This window comes from Strigops habroptila, chromosome Z (genome assembly GCF_004027225.2).
Source record: "Strigops habroptila isolate Jane chromosome Z, bStrHab1.2.pri, whole genome shotgun sequence".
Classification (NCBI taxonomy): Eukaryota; Metazoa; Chordata; class Aves; order Psittaciformes; family Psittacidae; genus Strigops; species Strigops habroptila.
The window spans coordinates 6,405,515-6,421,795 of record NC_044302.2 but is presented as its reverse complement, the minus strand read 5'-3'; the positions used below and the strand labels follow the sequence as shown (position 1 = coordinate 6,421,795).

Genomic DNA, 16,281 nt, shown 5'->3' with positions numbered 1-16,281 from the left:
TCTTGGAAAGTATATATGTTAGCAAATAAATTTTGTTTCCCAATATATTATAGAAAACATCCTGAAGTTACATAAATCAGACAGAATTTAACATCTGCAGGTATACAGATGTTAAACATTTTTATCACTGTAATTATTTATGGCACTGTATACATGATCGTAAGTGGGATTTTTCAGGCTGTCAAAACTGGATGTTCTTTACTTCACTGATTGATGACAAACTACATTGAAATATTTTATATGGATTTATTTCATTATTCCAGCTCAGTCCTCAATGGATTTTATGTATTTCTCATAGGCATCTTCATTCATCAGTTCATCAAGTTCAGCAGGGTTTTCCACAGTCATCTTGATAAGCCAACCTGAAGTTAGGAAATGAAAAACAGTTGCTAACATCCTACAAGAAAGATACATTCATGTCTCTGCGTTAGAAAAGTGCCCCCAGTAGGCTACAAGCCCTCTAGCACTGGTACAATCAACAGCATTTCTTGTGCAGGCAAAACAATGTTTTAATACTTTTTTTTATAAAATTAACAACAACATGTCATAGGAAATGGGCTCCTGAGCCAGACCAGCTGCCTAATTTAGTACTGTCTGACAGCAGCATCAAGGAGACACTGTCTAGAAAGAGAGTCTGACCTCTCGGTATCATGAGCTGCTACAAGAGCAAAAAAGAAATGTGATGAAGGGAAATAGATTTAAATGCAACCACAGTCTATGTCTGAAAAGAAAAGGATGTAAAACAGGTGTCAGCAAAGACCAGACTACAATAATACTTTCATGTTAAATTCTATTGGGCTTGAACTGTATTCAATATATTCCATTTAAACCTTCACACCATTAAACTGAAAGAACTAGGAATTGGTAGAGCCATTTGTGCTAGCAAGAACCCAGGTGGTATTCATTATCCAAAGATAAAAATGACATCTTACCATCTTGATAACAGGATTTATTGACGAGCCCTGGATTATCTGCAAGGGCATCATTAATTGCAGTCACTTCTCCTGTGAGGGGAGAGTAGAGTTCGCTAGCAGCTTTCACACTTTCCAAAGCTCCAAACTCATCTGGAACACAGAGGAAAATACAAAGCACTTTAGTTTTTTCAGTCAGACGCTCTGGTGATGACCTAGCCATCGAAGAAGTGTCTTGATCTTGAGCAAGGAAAACTGTCAGAGATTGAAGTCATCAACTTTATGACAACAATCAGCAGTATTAAATTTGAGGTTTATGCTAGTAGCTAGCTGGCTGCTCCAGAAGGGATAGAAATTTCTTACATTTAGTCTGATCCTTTGGCTAAAGCCCTGCAGCGTTTGGTATGATATCAGGTTAGAAGGAACCACATCCAGCTCTCGGGACAAGAGACATAAATAAGCCTTTTAATTACAATTCAAACCTTTTTATATATAATTTGGTTACAAATTAGGCACAGCCACTATTTGAGGAGTGCCAGTTTTTGTGCAGAAACGCTATCAAGTGCTGCATTTGCACTCAGAAAACACGCATTAGTATTCAGAAACACCACACTGGAATCACCCAGCTGCTCTTCCCTTTTTCCTGTTTTGTAGGCAGTTATGGAAATGGTGCCTGGAGCAATGTTAGTCCTGAGTATCTCCAAGCCACAAGCAAACAAGACAGAGGCTGGAGGAACACGGAGCTGTCACAAGAGTAGATAGGCACCAGCAAGAGGCATCAGAGAACAGCATGTTCTGGGAAAGCTTGGAATTAGACTAAAGCCAGAATGGGTAGAAAAGAACTAAATGGAAATGAAATTCCTTCAGATAAAACTACAAGTTGGTTAATTAAAACCCTAAACTGAAAGACCTTTTGTCTAACATTCACCATTCAATGCGATGTACTAGATTTGGCCAAAACAGTTCCATATGAACCTGTTCCACAAGTAGGATGGCAAAAGAGAGGCCTGCTACTTTACCACGGAAACTCTGCTTTCTTTTTCTGCAACCTCTAAAGCTAATGACAACCTTTTCTTCATGTACTAGTAAGAGCTCTCTGTAAATACAGGAATAGGCTTTTATTTTCTACCTGTTAATGGCCACCCTTCTTTAACATGGAAAATTACACAACTGAATGATTAAAAATGTAACAATTTGTACATGGCTAATGTGCAAAAACCTATGATTACAGTTGATACCCCAAAATTACCGAGTCTGTATGTTCATGGAAAAATTAGAGCTTGATATCAATTAGATGCTTCATATTGTGCAACTCATGGAACGCCTAACTGAATTTAGAAAGAAATTACAAATAAGCCATCCTGAACATTAGCAAGTCCAAATTAAAGCATAAATATTTTAAAAACAGAGCATAGGTAAAAGTATTACCAAAAAACCTCAAATATTTTTAAAATCATTTCTTCACAGTTTAATAAGCAGGTATTTTCTGCTACCACATATGGTCTGACAGTGAGAGTTTGAAATAAAGCTCTCTTGTAGAAATAATCTGAATGTGTTTTGCATCCAGACGATTTGCAATGGTATTAATGAACATAAAGATTACTTCATAAAATTAATCTCTGCAAAGGGAGAGTGGGATGAATAGAATAATTCATTAGAAATCCGAGCCAAAACTTACCGTGTTTACTCAATTTTGTCCCAACTTCTGGAAGACTACAGTAAACAACATCTCCTAATGCTTCCTTAAAAGAAAAACAAAAGCACCAAAGCATACATTAAAGAAACTATACATAGGAGAGATCTGATACAGTAACTCTACGATCTGTATATAAGTAATCTCTGCCTCTAAATTTACTTCTCATTCTTTTAGGACTACATATTTTTCCACTTTTTAAACATGTAACTTGGAAAATAAAGGTTTGTTATCATGCCCCATATGCCCAATTATTGTTCATCTATTACAGTGTTAATAACCAGCAGGCTGAGTTACAAGGCATATATACATCAGCTGATCTTCACATCAGCTAGAGTAACAACTGTTTTAAAGGACAACGTTCCCTATAATTGGAGGGAATTCCCTTTTTGTTACTTCCAGTCCAGTTTGAACGAAAATGCAACTTTTCCTCTTCAGAGACACGGACAGCTGGGCAGTTTGTCCTGACCGACTGAATGAGGAGCCTTAACACCATAAGAATCAGCTCAGCCAGAACAGGCTCCTCTCTTTTCGCTGACAAACGTACCCTATCTCACAAAGGTCTAGGGATCTTAGACATCATGGGAAATGGCTGCTTGTCCTAACATTAATTAGGACGAGCATTAATTCCACTTAGTGATAGCCTCTCACATAAGATTTTCTGCAGTTTCATACACAGTGAATCTTACTCTGAATTTGCCTGTGACCATTCCAAAGCAAGTGCTTGCACGAGTACAAAACAATCCAAAGGAATTCCTATCCTAGAGTGATAAATACATGCCATGTCGTACTACTATTCACAATTGTTCTTTAGCCAGAGGGATTGCACTGTATTCATGTTCAAGGGAAATCTGACCTAAAAAGTGCACAATATTCTCTACATAGCGACAAACTTCTCAGGCCTGTAAGAACTCAAGTAATAGAGCAGGTTTTGTATTCTGCTGAAGCACTGAATTTCTCATCAAGTTCTGCTCTCCATGGGATCGATCTGAAATGATTCGGAATTTATCAGGATGCTGAAGCAGCATTCACTTCACAAAAAATATGTATATCCAAGTCCAAAAATCATGCCCAGTGGAGAGCATATGCAGTTAGAACAGTAAAAAACAGTAAAAAAACCTGTCCAAAGATGAAGGACAAGAGCAGGTATGCATAAATAAATATTGCAGACTTGGGTAAAGGGAGAGGGATCGATACCTGTGCAAAATTGCTGATTCCTACTGTTCCAATGCCATTTTCAACAGATATCCATTCATGCTTGTCTGTGAATTTGCGGGCTAAAATGAAACAGACTTGGTATTTCAGAAATAAGTGACACGTTGCTCACTTAAATACAGTAACATATTTGCAAGGTCAAACTGTGGTTGTTTTTTTAGTGAGGTCAGTTTTGTTAGTTTTTCTTGGAAAACAGGACATAAAATTTACAAAAGCATTTTGTTCTGCTCATGACGTGCTTAGTGATACAGCAGAAGCTCACTAGTTGTTCTGCTGCGAGTATTCTATGATGTGCAATCATCTAGAGACTGATAAAACACAGGAGCAAAAGGAGTAGTTCTACTTCAAACAAAAGTCTAAGTCTGAAGCATATGTGTACTCATTTCTGTAATAGCATCGTGGCTTTTCAAGCATATTTAATGTTTGTTTCTGACAACCACTTTATTATTCCAGGGAAGGCCAGGGTTAATGACTCGTTAGAAACTGTCAGCATTACAGCATCTAATTCAAAGTACTTATAGAGCCATGAAGTAAAAAAGTTGCAGCCTAGCTAGCAAAAGGGGCTGATTCCCTTCCCTCCCCTGACATTTCCTATAGAGTCTATTTCTCCCCGTTTAATGTTGTCACAGGTCTGTGTAAAATTAAGGCAAATTGATACAGGGCAAATTAATAAAGCTGTTCATACAGACAACTGTTACTTAAGAGAATCTGCTCATTGTTACTATCGTTACTGTGAGAAGAACACAGTTACTCTGTATAGTTTTAAAATAAGCATAATTAAGATAATTAAGATCCTGTTAAGTCTTTTCACAGCAATCTTGCAATTCTACATATATTTTAGATCTATAACATTGAGGGCAGCTTGTACCAGCTTTTATTATTAGAAATTCTTCCTATAAAGTCATATGGAGAAACTTCAAAAGAAGTGACTGAAATAGGCATAATTCTTCTCACTGACATTTCACCTGGAACTTTTCTTACTCAGAGCATTTTCAGCCTGCTTTGTCTGCTTTCTCAGTTCCATGGTTTCCATATGGATACCTCCCCCCTTTTTACTAACTTATTTCTACTTTTCACTAACTTATTTTTAATTTTCACTTGTAACACCTATCCAATCGGGCAAGGGATGTGCTAGAAGCTGGAGAAGAGAACTTCTGGAACAGAGCTCCCCATGTGATGAGCACCAGAGTAGCACAGCTGGACCTTTTCCAGCGTTCCAAATTCTCCCCTCAGGCTTTTCCTCTAGGCTGGACTCTTTATACTGGCTGGAGAAACTACACTTCTGCAAATCCTTCTGTATTTTCTAAACATGAAGGAAAACAGAAGTTCTCACTGTAGACCTGCTACAATCTTTCCAAGTCAGTCATGTTTTAAGTTGTTTCAGTTCTAATGATCTTCTCATTTATGTTTGAACACGTTTAAGAGAAGCAAGTCTCAGATAAAATGGTTTGTCTTTGAAGATGGTCCAAGTTTTACAGACCTCAGTAGAGCAATACATGTTTTTGTAAGTAAAGTACACAAAAAAATTAGAGTAAAATGCAAATACGAAGTATTTTTCAGTGAACCCTCACTTCAAAACCCCAGAGAGTTTCAGGTAGCATTATTTCTACCTACAAAAAATCCCTCAGGACACGTTCTGATGAACAGGAGAAATCAAAAGCCTTAAATCATTTTAGGTCAAGACATTAAACCCACAGGAATTTCTTTGGAAACGAGTAATGAACCGTAAGAATGGAGAATGACGCAATCTCAAACCCAAGCTGAACATCTGTGACACTACCTGTCACAAAGAAGCCAACCACTGTCTTTTTTTATGTAGGATAATAATATAGCATAAGATTAGTTTATAAGTCAAGGTTAAAAGAAATCATAAAAAGAAAACCAGAAGACTTCCACGATCAGTTCAGAACAGAGCAGTTAAATGTTCTCAACAGTTGGAAGAGCACTGAAGTTTCTTGTAGGACAAAGAAAACAGTTAGAATTGAAAAACTCTAAGCATGCAACAAAACCACTGCAAGTAAAAGTCAAATTAAAGAGTTAATAAGTAATCTCAAAATCTGACCTTTCATCTTATGTGATCAGCTCACTAAATAAATCAAATTAAACAAATACGAACTGTCAAAGCACACCAAGTCTCTTCTGTGAGCATTCTTTTCCAGGAGAGCAGCGAAATTTACTCTAGCTTCATTCATTTCAACAGGACCTTGGTATCAGCTTAACTAGCACATTCTGAATTCAGACCCTCATTTAACTTAGCCTGCCTCTATTAAGTATTTCATAAATATATACCTGAAGAGTGAAGGAAAACTCACACCTCCACAAAGAGGCATACAACATTTTTCCTCTCTGCCTAAAATAAAAGCATAGTTTATGTTATTGCTTCAACTTATAGCTACAGAAAAACAATGGGTACATTAAACTATTAGAATAATGAAAAAAGCTTAGATTTTGACTCAATTTGCAAAGAAATGTAATTTCTCTCACTTGGTGCGTAAGACAGTTAAAAAGAGAGGTAAAAAAGCTATATGGAAAGACATCTATAACCTCTTCTTAGCAGCAATCATTACTTTTATAGCATATTCTCCTCTCCTACCTTTTCAAGATTTGCTTGCTGAGGTACTAAGTGGTATTTTTCAGACTTTCATTCAAGGGGAGCTTTGACAGCAGGAGATACCTTCAGAATTAACTACATTAAGTGCCAAATCACATCAAGCACCGACCTGCAGGTCCATCTCTTGCCTTACCCCTGCTGTTAGCTGTGCTGCACAGGAGCTGCTGAGGCAGAGCCAAACTTCTTTAGCCCAAACAGGCCCAAAGCCCTAAAACCCTGGCTCAGGTTTTGTGTCAGCCCACCCACCCTAACTGCTGCCGGCCTGCCTCCTCCTCCCGGCTGCGCCCCTTTCTGGTCCTGCTGATGATGCTCCTGGGACAAGGATCCTGGGACAAGACCCCTTTGTCAAGTTCGTGCTCTCCATGCTCGCCCCGCTCTGCACAGCCCCCGGCTGGGGTTGCAATGGGACAGGGCCACTTGGCTATAAAGCTGCAGCATGGAGGGGAGAAGTTTCCAGCCAACTAACGGAGGCGAACCCGCTCCTCACGGGAGGAGGCAGCGGGAGGGTGTCAGCACCAGGGGCAGGTGAAACCGCGCTCTCATTGCCCCCTGCGCCTACGAGCCCTCGCCGGGCTTCAGCCATCTTGAGGCGCCCTCCCGGTCCCCACACGGGTACCCGGGGCGGAGACGTCCGGCCCCAGCCCGGGGGAGGCGGCAGCACGCCGCTCCCCGCAAGCACACCGCACAGGGAGCACTTCTGCTCGCCATGGCGGGGCAGGCGGAGAGGCGACCTCCGCGGCTGCTCCCCGCACCGAGCGGGGCGCTCCCCTCAGCCCCCAGCGGCTGCGGCACCGCTCCCCGCAAGGCCGGCCCGGCTGCAGCCGCAGCCCGCCCTTCCCTCCCGGCAGCCCTGACCGAGCGGGGACGAGTGCTCCCCGCCACTCACCGGACAGCACCAGCGAGCTGGTGGCCAGCCTCCGGGCCGCGGGCACCCGCAGCAGCAGCGGCGGTGGAGGCGAGAGGCGCGGGCAGCGCGGCGCCAGGCACGGCCCGACCCGCCGCAGCGCTCGCCACGCCATCTTCACCGCGGCGAGGGGCGGTGCCGCGCCGAGCTCCCGCCTCACGGGGGCGCGTCAGGGGCGGCCATTAGCGGCCGCCGTTACGGGTCCCCTCAGGGAAGCTGCCCCCGGGGGTCGCCATTTTCCCTTGGCGGTTACTTTGTGGAAACCGAGTGGTTTTAGCCCAAACAGTGCAACAAACGCTCAGTGTTTATTAAATACAAGTCTACACTAAGCGCACACACGACGCTTTGTGTTAGGTTTAGCGCTGTTTCTTAGCTAATGCTCCTAAATAACATGTAGGCTATGGTTCATTGGTTGAACACTACAGCGTTTTAGTTAGAAGCTACGGTAACCTAAGTTAAGCCACTGCAGCTGGTAGTTAAAAAGTAAATCTTCCACCCACAAAGTGGTTTTTTGATGTGGTTATTATTTAATCGTTGGCAGGTTGTTCCAGTTGGTCGTTAGTGGCTGGCGTCTCTTCCTTCTTGCATTTAATCCCGAAGAAACTGAAAAGTTTCATTAGCATTAGATCAACAATCTCCTCTTCTTCTGAAGCCTGAAATAACAGTGAGATATAAGTTACTCGGGTGCACAGACCAGAAGTGGATACAGGCTCTGCTGAAGCTGGAAAATATCATAAGAGAAAACCGCTATTTGAGGTGAGATAAGCCAGCTTTCACTCAGAAGAGGAGGAGTTACACCATGACAATGAGGAACTGCCAAAGCAAAACATCATGCCAATATTTTTATCAAGACAAAAGTCCCAGAGGGACCAGATGATCCTTGAGGTCCCTTCCAACCTCCTGTTCTATGATTCTATGAACATGGGAGTGGAAGTTTGGGCTCTGTCAAAGCTCGTGGAAATATGGTTACAGGAGCCTGGAGTTCCCTTGCCAGCTACCATACAGCTAATGGTATATACATACAATGAGCCACCCACCATTTCTAGATAAAGTAAATCAAAAAACCTAAATATATCTTGTTTTCTATTGACCGTATACTTTGTTTTCATTTCCCTTGACTTTATTTAAAACATAGAGGAATTCTGGACAGTGCTGGCATACTAAGCTGGATTTCACACCGTGCTATCAATAGCTTGAAAGAGTCAGGCACTCACAGTGACACGTTTAAAAGGAGCTGTAAAGTCTTCATGGACTTTGATGTCTGTTTTGGCACTGATTTCAGTGGAGCTAGGCACAACTGTAAGACTTTTGCTGGATTTAATAAGTGAACAGAAGGCTACAAATCTGATCTTGTGCTGAATCTGAACAAGGATTTGTCTGAACAGGAATGGACAGCGTAAATCTGGAAAATCTGAAGTGGGCTTTATAAGTAAATGAGTAACTCCTTAAGAGTTGGGATGAGTTTACATGGGTTTCATCAGATGGTGGAACACCTAAATCATGAGTAAGCACTGCGCAATAATTGTTAAACACAAAGGGAGAGCATAGATGAACATACCTGGTAGTGCTTCTGCTCCTCACTGAAAGCAACCAGAATCACCGAAATGAACAGATTCAACACCACAAATGTCATGAAAATTATGCAGGATCCAATTAAGAAGGAGCCTAAAATTGGATTGTAGTCCAAGACCTGTAGTATTTGTAATGTAAGACATCATATTTTGATTGTAAAAATAGACAAAAAAGCATACATACAAGCAGTTAAGACACAGTTTGTCTCTTTGAAAATCCTTGTGACTAATAAATTATGCTCTATATATATTATACATATGTATATACATTTTCTCCTCTAGTCACTTTCCTGTGTTGATATGATACAGTATAAAGATGATAGAAAATTTTGTATCTATGATATATGAATATGAGTAGTCTTTGGGGTTTTTTAAAGTATTTGCATTTGATTGTAATGGCATGAAAACTTCACAAGAACATTGACAAGCCTGGAGACCTGTTTATGCACAGAACAGCTCCATCATGCCTCAGCTTTCAAAGTATAGATGAAATCTCTATATGCTCTTATTTTATTGTATCCTTTACAAAGAAGCCCAGTCAGACTGTCACAGACATAAACTAAGGGTTGTGTAAAAATAAAAACCTGTAATTTTCATGTAAGCTGTATCCTAGGAATATATTTTGATTATTAACAACATCAGTGACACAACAACATGTGAAAAACTTTGTCTCTAATTACTGATCTTCAAAGCTACCCATACCCTGTTGTATCTGTGATATAAAAACATCTCCCAAGGAGGACTTCAGAGTCAGAGATGTCTGTGAACTGGCTTAATCCACGAAGAGCTGTTCGAAGGATATTGTAATGTTTGAAAGAACTTAATGAAAAGTTCAAGAATAATAGAAACAAATGTAATGTGAAGTTCCCTTGTGGAAGGCCTTGCCTTTCTTGGGAAGCTGATGGGTGTGTGTTCATTTCTATCTCTGTAGCTTTCTAAGGAGATTGCTTAAAGGTTTCTGTAATCAGTAAGTAACATATCTGGTTAAAATGTGAGCACTTTTCTCAATGCAAGGTTCATTCTGAGACTGATCATTCTAAGTCTGAGACTGATGGTCAAAATGGGATGTGAGATATATTTCACTTGGGGTCTTTTTTTTGATGAGATAAGGTGTCTGGTTTAGGAAGCTGTGGAGCTTCCAAAATTTGATTAATTTCTAGCACTAATTGAAGTCTTTCTATTTGCTGGGTCAAAGCACATTTGATAGCTGAGATGCCAATTATACAGTGATAAACTTTGAAAATTAGAGGTGGTACCTCCTCATAGTTGAAGATTCCCAGCTGAAGACTGACCATGGTCTCTGCTGAATCAAAGAGAGTTTTGTAAGAAGAGAGCTTCCAGCCAAATATTAAGTTTGTCTGCAGAGGGAAGAAGACATATCTTGTGTCACAATCAGAGGCCTTGCTGCAAAATCAGCTAATGATTGCTGTATGCAGAGAAAGCCCTCCCAGCTTGTCATCACAGCCATGAAGCTTTTTTTGTGGTTTGGGGTTTTTTTGTTTGTTTATGAACAGGGGAAACACCAGATAAGGTCACAGAAAAAGGCTAATCTAGAACTAAGAACTGCGTTTACACTTTCTGAATGTGTTTAGCTGTAAGAGCTTTTATCATGGATATGAGAATGTCTTATATCTGCTCAGCAACTAGATATGTAAAAAATATGCAAATACATGACAACACATGTCATGTTTTAGCCCACCTCCATGGAGCAGATTTATCCCTGCATAATTGACCAAATTAATTGTAGTCACAAACACTTGCCTTTCAGTGCACAGATCCTTCCAAATAGGCAACCTCCTTATTTGCCCTCAGTAACCAAGATGCTGTTTTCTTAATTTGCGGGCCTACTGTGTCTGATTTAAATGGGGGCTGCTGCAATATCACCATTTCTCCAACTCTTTGCCTCTTTCTTTCACAGCTTCGTCACTTGCATGATGTGACAACAGGCTTTGCTGTGGAACTGATCTCATCACTTACTTTGCCTGTGGCCATACCGGTGCCTAAAGCTATTCAGTTGCTAAAGTGTCAGTGCTGGAGGGACAGATGAGGAATGTGAAGTCAGGCAGTGTGAGGCTGCAGCAGGTCCCATTTGTCACAGGAATGCCCTTTACAGGACAGTTTGGATTTGGCTCAGATCATTTTCACATTTCCAGGGATTTTGCAATTGAGATGTGCTGAATTTCCCCCATCACTCTGCCAGAACATTTACACAAAACTTTTCAGCTAAGACCAGTAAATATACATAAACAGTTGCAGTCCAATAATTCTTTAATCTTGTTAGAATTAGAATATAATTTTATTTGCATAATAAGTATTCCTGAAACAGGCAGAAAAATAATTATTTCCCACTTAAAAACTAGCCAAACAGAAAATGGCATTTGCTGCACTCTCCCCAGTTTAAGCTTTATCCAGACAATTTTTCCTGTACTTTCTTTTTTGTCACACCTATTACACACAGATAATCCATTTTGTCATCTCAGTGTTTGGTTTGTGTACTAAAGAATTGGGCTGCAAGCTGTTAATCTAAGATGTAGATAGGCAGCTTTATTCAGTTTTAAATTTCAAAGCTATGTTGCTTTCACCATTCAGAAGTAATTAATTTAACTTGACAGCACGTAGATGCAGACTGCAAACAGCAGAAACCACAGCGGTACTCACAGCAATGGAATAGGCGAGGAACATGATGGCAATAACAGTGATGAATCCAGAGATATCACCCCATGCCCTCCTTAGAGTTGAAGTGATCATGTTTAGCTTAGGGTTGAGCCTCAGGAGATGCCACAGTTTCACTGTGGAGAGAAGCACTAGGAACGCAATCAGGTAGCCAAGAACTGCATCGGCTCTTGCTGTTTCGTTAAAGCTTACACAGCTGGTGGAAAAAAAGAAAAGATGTAATAGACCGTGCACACAGAAGCCTTTAAGTGCATGAATGAGTATGCCGGAAAATCCAATCACTCTGTCCTGGTTTCCAGTGAAGAGCTAACTTGAGTTCCTGCTTCAATGTTCCCATCTGTACTTCCTGCTGTGTGCACACAAAAAGCTCAGTTATACATGGCAGAGTTTTTTATCAGTGTTAGCTAGAACTGAGAAAGGGCTGAGGCTGTAGCCCGAGTACTGCTCATTTTTAGCAAGTCACAGCTTAAAGCCAGCTAGTGCAAGCTTACTATCAAAATTCTGGCTTTTAGAAAGAATGGTTGTTCTGTGCATGCGTAGTTGAGAGGATGGTGCTGTGCAGCTAGCAGGATGCACCAGCTGCGACAGGATTAGCCAATTTCCAACCAGTTGTGTGAGAAGGTACTATGAGGTAAGAAGTAAAAGATTGGAGAGCAGAACTGTGATCTGGGACTGAGGCAAGTCAAGTCGTAGTGTTAGCTGAAAAAAAGCTTGGTAATACTTATTTGACCTTTATAAAGGTAGCACATTTTTCTTACAGTTTTGTTTACAACAGAGGTGACCACAAAAAGCTTTTATAAAGGCTGTATGCTAATACAGGACATGACCTATACCCATATGATCATTGGCAAGAATGCAGCAGTTAAAGGAAGTGTTTGTTCTTACATTCAGTACTTGTGAGGCTGCATATGGAATATTGAGCCCAGTTTTGGGCTCCCCAGTGCAAAGAGGACACTGGGTCCAGTGAAGTGCCACTGACATGGTTGAGAGTCAGGGTGCAGGACACACGAGAGAAGGATGTGGGAGCTGGGCTTGTTCAGCCTGGAGGTAAAAAAGCTAAGGCCTCCAATTGCAGTCTGCAGTCTCCAACTACCTAGTCAGTGGTTATAAAGAAGATGCACAATGAAAGGGCAAGAGACAACAGCCACAAGCTGCAGCAAGAGGGGTTCCAGCTGGATATGAAAAAAAAACATGTTTGGGGGTTTTTTTCCCCACAGTGACAATGGTTCAGCACTGGAACGGGGGTCCAGGGAGGCTGTGGAACCTCTGTCCTTGGAGATACTCAAAATTCAACCAAACAAGGCCTTGAGCAACCTGATCTAACACCACAGAAGGGGGTTGGAGCAATGACCCCCAGAGGTCGTTTCCTTCCTAAATTATCCTGTGATTCTGTCATCTATTTCCTGTGTTGACCATTTTTTAACAGATGTTACTGTTTTCCACTCTGGATTTAATAGTCCATTACTGCCTTCTAAGCAATTGTTGAATCAGAAGAGGGCGATACAAATAGGTAGGGAACTAGCAGCTATGCTAAGGAACTTGGTGCTCAAGTCTGCTGGATTTTATTAGAGCAGTATCAGAAGAAAATCCTGTTGCTGACACTCATCTAAGCCCAGAAATACTTACACGCTTCATGAATACAGCCATATGGGGTAGCATTATCTGGCACACACAAGCTGCTGTCCGGGAAGAGGAAAAATAGACTTGTTTCTGCATTAAGTAGCACCAACAAAGGTTGTACTAGATAGCATTAGTACTTACTCCTCTTTGTGTTCCTGGTAGTAGCTGATGTCTCGGGTCCCAAGGATTGTCCGCTTCACAAATACTGACAGAGCACTCCAACTAATCAGTATGATGGCCATCTCCAGGAGATTCCACTTGCTCTGGTAGTATTTCCATCTTTGAGTCTTCATCAGTTTTCCCTGTGAAAAGAACACCTTTACTGTTTCCGTTTTGTGTCTCTATATCATACAAGATATCTCTGCGGGTCTATCCCCTCTGAAATAAAGCAGACTACTGCACGTCAATAAAGCTACATTTTGCGCTATTTTTTCACTATTTTTCCCAAAAGAACCATTCCATCCAAATAAAGTGTTGCCTTCCTATTATTTAATACAGATACAGTGTCTGATTCAACCTTCCACTGAAGTCAAGACTTCACTTCCACTGAAGCAAGTCAGCAGCAGCATTCCTGACATCAAGTACAGTCTTAAAGTTTTTATGAGTGAAATCAAAACCAGACATGAGATGATGCTGTCATCTGACCTTTCTGTTGGGCCTCACCTGTACGATCATGTAGTACACAATAAAGAGGAAATAAATTACTTCTGCTGCAACCACAAAGATGTGGAGACTGTTGGTGTATGGGTAAAGCCGGACACTTTGCAGCTCTGCGCTTGTGAAGAAGGCTCCTAAAAAACAAGCAATGTTCACCTTGGTGCTCTGTTAATTACATCTTTCTGTTTTCATTCAAACAACTCAGTTCATCGGTAAGACTTCCGCTCTCACATTCACATCAATGTGAGTCTGAATCCAACCACCAAACTAAGATTCAGACTTGATTATATGAGTGGCCTTATAAGTGTTCTTTGGAATTTTCCTCAAATAAGAATTTCAGTCGATAGCTTTAGAGTGCTGGTCCTCTCTTGTATGACACCAGTCCCAGGACAGCAGAGTTTGGATTGGACTACAGATGCAGAAGTGAGGAGAAGCTGGAGATGTAAACCTGAATCTCACTCTCGAAAGAAAATGGGCTCAGTTTTGTGGTCTGGTTTGGGCATTTTCCAATACTGGAAGAGGCTACTGCTCAGATTAAATGTTTTGCTATGGCCTTCAAACCAGAATCTAGTTTCACTATTTCCTTTGTTGTATCCAGATTATGTATTACATGACTACACAGCTATATATTAGAAGTCTTCTGGAACAAAAAAGACAAACTGTTATTTGCACTTTTTGTCTTGTATTGATTAGCTGAAATAATTTGTAAGCATAATTTTTCTTGTTCCTTGTGTAAACTTTGGAAATGAAATTTCAGTATGTTTTCTTCATCAGACGATGACCGCAGCATAAGAAACCCAAGATATTCCATTATGGTCTGTATTAAGGTGATGCTACATTTTCCTAAGTGGCTTACAAATTTTGCATTGATTCTGTTATGAGTAGACTTATTAAAACACTTCTGTTTACTGAATAAAGAAGTAGGTAAACATTGACAGCATGTAAATCTACCCTCTGTAGGTGCATTGCTTGCTGTCTTCAGAAATGCGTAACTTAGGAAAGGTTCTCACCTAAAGCATTGGTTTCAAACATCAGGCTTACAATGCAGAACAGGTTCACATTGGCATTGTAGACTGTAAATTCAACAAACACTGCTCTTGTGAAGGTGTCTAGCCAGACGTTGGTGAAAAGGTACTGGAGAATTCTGCGGAAAAACATATAGTATTACATGGAAGATAGGGAGTTTTGTATGTTTTCACAGAGAAAGAGTAAAATAGAAGGAAGATGTTCAAGAGGACATCTGGTCTGTCAAGTCTGGGTATAGGGGATATTTGTACTATTAGTATAGGTTTCTTTTTGGCTCCTCTGGAGAAGCAGGTACCAGATATTGGCCAGCGCTAAACCTGAGATGCCTCAGGTATCTGATCATTTACCTCATACAGGTTAGGTGGAAAAGGTTCTAATTTGGGATCCTGGTTGTTACCTAGCATGGAACAAGATGATAGAAACATAAACCACAATGATGGCACCAGAGTAATATCTACAATATTCAGCACAATGTACAGCAGGAAAACTCAGGATGCAATCTGAAAAGAATCTTAAATAGGGTAAAGAGCATCACTAATGCCGCAGCAGAGACACTAATTTACAGGAATACAAGTGGTACCTGGAGGCATTCTTAGGATCAGTTCCCAGGTGAATCAGGTATCCCCCTCCCCTGTAGATGGCAAGTTTGCCCCAGGTGGGCTGCCCTCTCAGTTTGGACTGACTCTGATACTGCCATGCTGAGCTCAAGTCAGAGGAGTTATCAACCACTGAAGCGTTCCAGCGCTCCCCATAAACTGATGTATCTTCTGTTTGTATGGAATACGGAGCATGGCATTCCTGAATTATATGCTGGAGTTTGGGAGAAATAGGGCAGGTGTCTCCTTTCACTCTTACTTGGCGAATTCGAGCGCTACCCACCAGCTTGGAATTGCCATCTGTAATGAATCCTAAACAGGAGATGGAAAAGAGCAGCACTGGCAATATGACAGAATTACTAATATTTCTTCATTTCATTCATGATTCACTGATGTAGTAATATTTTGGTATAGATTCTTTGCTGAAAAACACTGTAAGCAAGTGTACTGTAAGTAGTGAAAATTAAGCCCTTGTGTTAATTTGAACTGAGTTCTTAGATTACATCCATATGTAACAGAAGTCAGTATCACTACATATCTGTGTTTTATACAGAAGGACAGTGAGGCCTGGAGGAGAAAAGGGGCTTGCTTTGAGTCACACAGCAGAGCAGCTGTATACAGTGTTCATTTGGCCATAGCTGGTCAGTGCCTGTCATGTCCAATAAACAGCTCTGCTAATGTATTTCATTATTTACTCTTAAATGTGAGCTGGAAAATGGGTCATATTTATTACTGGATATGCCTAGAGAAAAACAGCGATATTGCAAAATTAGCCTTCACAGTGACCTAAGTCATGATGCAAAC

At 40.8% G+C, this 16,281-nt stretch overlaps 2 protein-coding genes across 2 annotated transcripts in view; both read right to left on the bottom strand.

The window, feature by feature from the left end:
* Positions 1-230: 230 nt before the first annotated feature.
* GCSH (glycine cleavage system protein H) lies at positions 231-7,484 on the bottom strand. The gene is made up of 5 exons (XM_030512672.1): positions 7,317-7,484; positions 3,802-3,881; positions 2,590-2,653; positions 933-1,064; positions 231-362 (listed from the first exon to the last, which is right to left on the bottom strand). The coding sequence occupies exons 1-5, from the start codon at positions 7,447-7,449 to the stop codon at positions 265-267; spliced, it is 507 nt and encodes a 168-aa protein (XP_030368532.1). The 5' UTR covers positions 7,450-7,484; the 3' UTR covers positions 231-264.
* A 132-nt stretch (positions 7,485-7,616) lies between these two features.
* PKD1L2 (polycystin 1 like 2) overlaps positions 7,617-16,281 on the bottom strand; it is a 41,204-nt gene continuing 32,539 nt past the window's right edge. Inside the window, exons 37-44 of the mRNA XM_030512507.1 lie at positions 15,462-15,789; positions 14,866-14,999; positions 13,862-13,989; positions 13,340-13,500; positions 11,564-11,774; positions 10,162-10,263; positions 8,893-9,024; positions 7,617-7,987 (exon numbers count right to left, since the gene is read on the bottom strand). Coding sequence (XP_030368367.1) covers positions 7,862-7,987; positions 8,893-9,024; positions 10,162-10,263; positions 11,564-11,774; positions 13,340-13,500; positions 13,862-13,989; positions 14,866-14,999; positions 15,462-15,789 — 1,322 coding nt within the window. The 3' untranslated portion in view covers positions 7,617-7,861. The remainder of the gene's footprint in view (positions 7,988-8,892; positions 9,025-10,161; positions 10,264-11,563; positions 11,775-13,339; positions 13,501-13,861; positions 13,990-14,865; positions 15,000-15,461; positions 15,790-16,281) is intronic.